This window comes from Gavialis gangeticus, unplaced genomic scaffold (assembly GCF_001723915.1).
Source record: "Gavialis gangeticus isolate Ggan-Ray unplaced genomic scaffold, GavGan_comp1, whole genome shotgun sequence".
Classification (NCBI taxonomy): domain Eukaryota; kingdom Metazoa; phylum Chordata; order Crocodylia; family Gavialidae; genus Gavialis; species Gavialis gangeticus.
Window position 1 is genome coordinate 48,064,959 of NW_017728997.1, and position 3,310 is coordinate 48,068,268.

General features: G+C 41.1%; 1 protein-coding gene across 3 annotated transcripts in view; it reads left to right on the forward strand.

Annotated features, from left to right (window-relative positions):
* Nucleotides 1–3,310, forward strand: part of DCAF1 (DDB1 and CUL4 associated factor 1) — a 149,718-nt gene that overhangs the window by 92,399 nt on the left and 54,009 nt on the right. For all 3 annotated transcript variants that reach the window (XM_019505170.1, XM_019505171.1, XM_019505172.1), the window contains exons 16-17: nucleotides 276–358; nucleotides 1,689–1,773. In XM_019505170.1, the coding sequence (XP_019360715.1) occupies nucleotides 276–358; nucleotides 1,689–1,773 (168 nt within the window). The remainder of the gene's footprint in view (nucleotides 1–275; nucleotides 359–1,688; nucleotides 1,774–3,310) is intronic.

The following is a 3,310-nucleotide window of genomic DNA, read 5'->3' on the forward strand; positions in this document are numbered from 1 at the left end:
ATGGTAACCTGGGGCCCTTCTGAGGGAACTGGAGGGTGAAGAAAAGTAGCCTTCCTCCTGGAGAAGTAGATAGGAATAATGAGATTCCACATGAAGAAGGTCATGGTGTTTTGCTTTAGAGTCAATTGTGATGGAAGTTCCAGTGAATCTTAAGATATATATAATTTCTATAGCAATTTTAGTAAGGTATTCGCCATATTTGTTCTAATTTAACTATAGCTAATTAAAGTGTTGTTTTGTCTTGCTTTGCTTTCTTTTCATCCTTGATAATACAGGATGGATCTTTATTGCTGACATCTGCTACGTGGAGCCAGCCTCTCTCTGCACTGTGGGGGATGAAATCTGTCTTTGATATGAAGTAAGTACTCTCTCTGCCAGTCTGGAGTATGCCATATTTACAGGAGCATTTAAAAAATGTACCCAAAATCCCCTAGAGTAGGAAACTACAAAAACGTATTCAGATACTTAGCAAGAAAGAGCTTCTATCTAGTAGGAAACCAATCCAGCAAAAAATGGGTACTTTGGGCAGTTGGGAAAACCCATCATGCTGTATCCTCATAGCAATGAACAAGTTTGGTTTTTTGTTTTAAGTGAAAATATTTAGAGCATAATGCTGCATTTAGTTGCACACAGTTTGGCTTCTTAAGAGAGCGGTTGTGCTCAGAGGCCAGACTGACAGGCCTCTGGGCAGCTTGACAACAAGCTTCTGGACACTGCTACAACTTTTAAGAATGGAAGAAAAGAAAGCTTAAGCAGCCTTTGGGTGCTACAGAAGATGGATCTCACAGTATTGACCAGGTTAAAATGATCCTACAAATTAAGAATACTTATAAGTTTATCAATTCCATGAAAGAACTTCAAAGGGAAAAATGTACTAATTTTTTTATAAAACATTAATACTGCACAACACAGCTGTTACCAGAGCATTCAAGCTGTTACTATCTGAACAGTGTAACATGACTGTGTTCTCATATTAATGTCTTTTATCACTTCATAGGTTGAAGACATTTTTACAAAATTCTTCTTACCTAGGGGGTCAAATTTGCTTGGAGATAGATGAGTAACATCATGAGCATGCCTTGTATCATAGTAGGGTGTCCTTTTTTCCTGGGCTAGTAAATTGTATTTCAACACTTTTAGGGTGGTTATGAAAAAAGTAAACAGTGATTTGTATAGTGAATTCTGCAAAGTAGTTGGCTACCACAAATAAAGTTACATTAAATTAGTTTCAATATTGACTGTTCCCCCTTTTAAGAGAAGAAAAGAAAAGATGCTTTGTTTCTCAGATGTTTGACCATTGCATACTTGGATACTCCAAAAATGTGTGAATTTTCCATTTCCCTAGTAGCTACTTACTCCAGCAAATATAGTGTTAAGCCTGCATCTTTATAAGCAACTGGAATAAATGTTGTGAAGTGGCTTGTAATACAGCAAATCTGTGATCAATACATAATTGTCTTGCAGCTTATATATGGGTATATAGTAGATGCTTTTCTGGCAAATGTGCAGCTACATGAAGTATTTTAGCACTGAGCCTTCCCAGGCAATGGAGCTGAGAAGGCTCTTCTGCTTAATAGCAGCTATGTTCAAAAATGTTATGCTCTATCAGAAGTATTTCTGCATTGGGTGTTATGATAAACTGTTTGAATCTGCAGTTTACTTAGCTGCTCACTGATTGTTGTTTACAGGCATTCCTTCCCAGATGACCATTATGTGGAGTTCAGCAAGCACTCTCAGGATAGGGTCATTGGTACAAAAGGGGACATTGCCCATGTAAGTATCAGTGAAAGTGGATCTTTTGGAACTGACACCAGGTTATGTCTCTGCTTACAACATCTAGGACCTTAGGGGTGGCCGTCCTGCAGCGTGGGTGCCATAAGTGGCATGAGCAGCCTGTGTGTGTGGCATGAAACAGATTGGTGAGGGCAGGCAGCAAAGTGGCAGAGAGGGCAGGAAGCAGAAAGTAGAGCACCAGATCAGGTGGGGAGCATAGGGCAGGGAGCAGAAAGCTGAGTAGCAGAACACATAAGGGAAAGAGAGTGGTACTCAGGGAGGGCATGGGGCTAATTTGTGGCACACCTGACAAAAAGATTGGCCCTCACTGTGGTAACTGACAGATGCCGTGATAGTGTCTGTAACTGTTGCACTAACAGGTATTATAGGGATTCTTTGAAAGCACTGATTAATGTATTTCCTGGTTTTAAAAGCAAGGTAGAAAACCATCTACTGTATGGCATACCCCACTACCATTTAGAGTAATAAGCTAATGTAGGTTTCCCTAAAGTAATTTACAGAATGAGCTTGGCTTGATTTGGTTTAAATTTTATCTGTTTCACATAATACTGTACTGGCATTTTGCCCATGTCAGGCCATGAAAATTGCTAATCTGAAGGTTTTGGAAATGAGTTTTCTCTCTTCTCTTGGTGTCAGTGCTAATTCAAATTCATTACAGGGGCTATCTCATCTAAAGACAGTTGTAAAAATATATATATATATTGTTGTGCAGCATAAATTGATTCAAATTATTCATGATTTTCCTTACCAATCTTGTTGGTTTTCATATGTGTTTGCATTTATACAAATTAAGTTTCTCTGCCCAGCTGGTCAGGACTACTGGGAAATCAGATCTGTATTTACTTTGCAGTCATTTGTCGAGCAACAGACTGTTCCAAAACAGTCATCAGTGTTAGGGCCAAAGGGAACCTAGGCTCCAAGGAAAGCTTTGAATCAGATGCATTTAAGAAAAGTCACAGATGCTCGAAGTGCTTGGGAAAAAAAATGTGGGACAGAGGGTGATGGGGGGTTGTCTTTCAGTCTCTGTACCTGGCTGTGCAGGTCCTTCTCTAGGAAATGGTTTGCATAGTTTACACAGGCATAGTTCAGAAAGACACCCTGAGTCTGTTTATTTAGGTAACACTGTAGTTAGGTGCTATGTTTTACTGATCCTTCTAGCCCAGGGGTGGGCAAAATATGGTCTGTGGGCTGGATCTGAGCCACCAAGCCATTCTATTTGGCCTGTGGGGCCCCTAAAAAAAATTTAGTAAATTAATATTAATTTGCTCCTGGCTGCCTGTCAAAGATGATAGGAACCAGGAGCAGTAGGACCCAGGGGAAGCCCACAGCAGGAGGCAGGGCCCAGCCCTGCCCCATCCCCAGCTATTTCCCTGCTTCCTGCCTTTGCCCTGCTCCAGCACCACGTGGCTCCCAGCTGCATTGCTGGACCGGGACCACAGGGCCATGCCTCTGTGCGCATGCGTGTGTGTTCATAGAATGAGTCCCACAGACACCCCACCATATACATGCACACGCA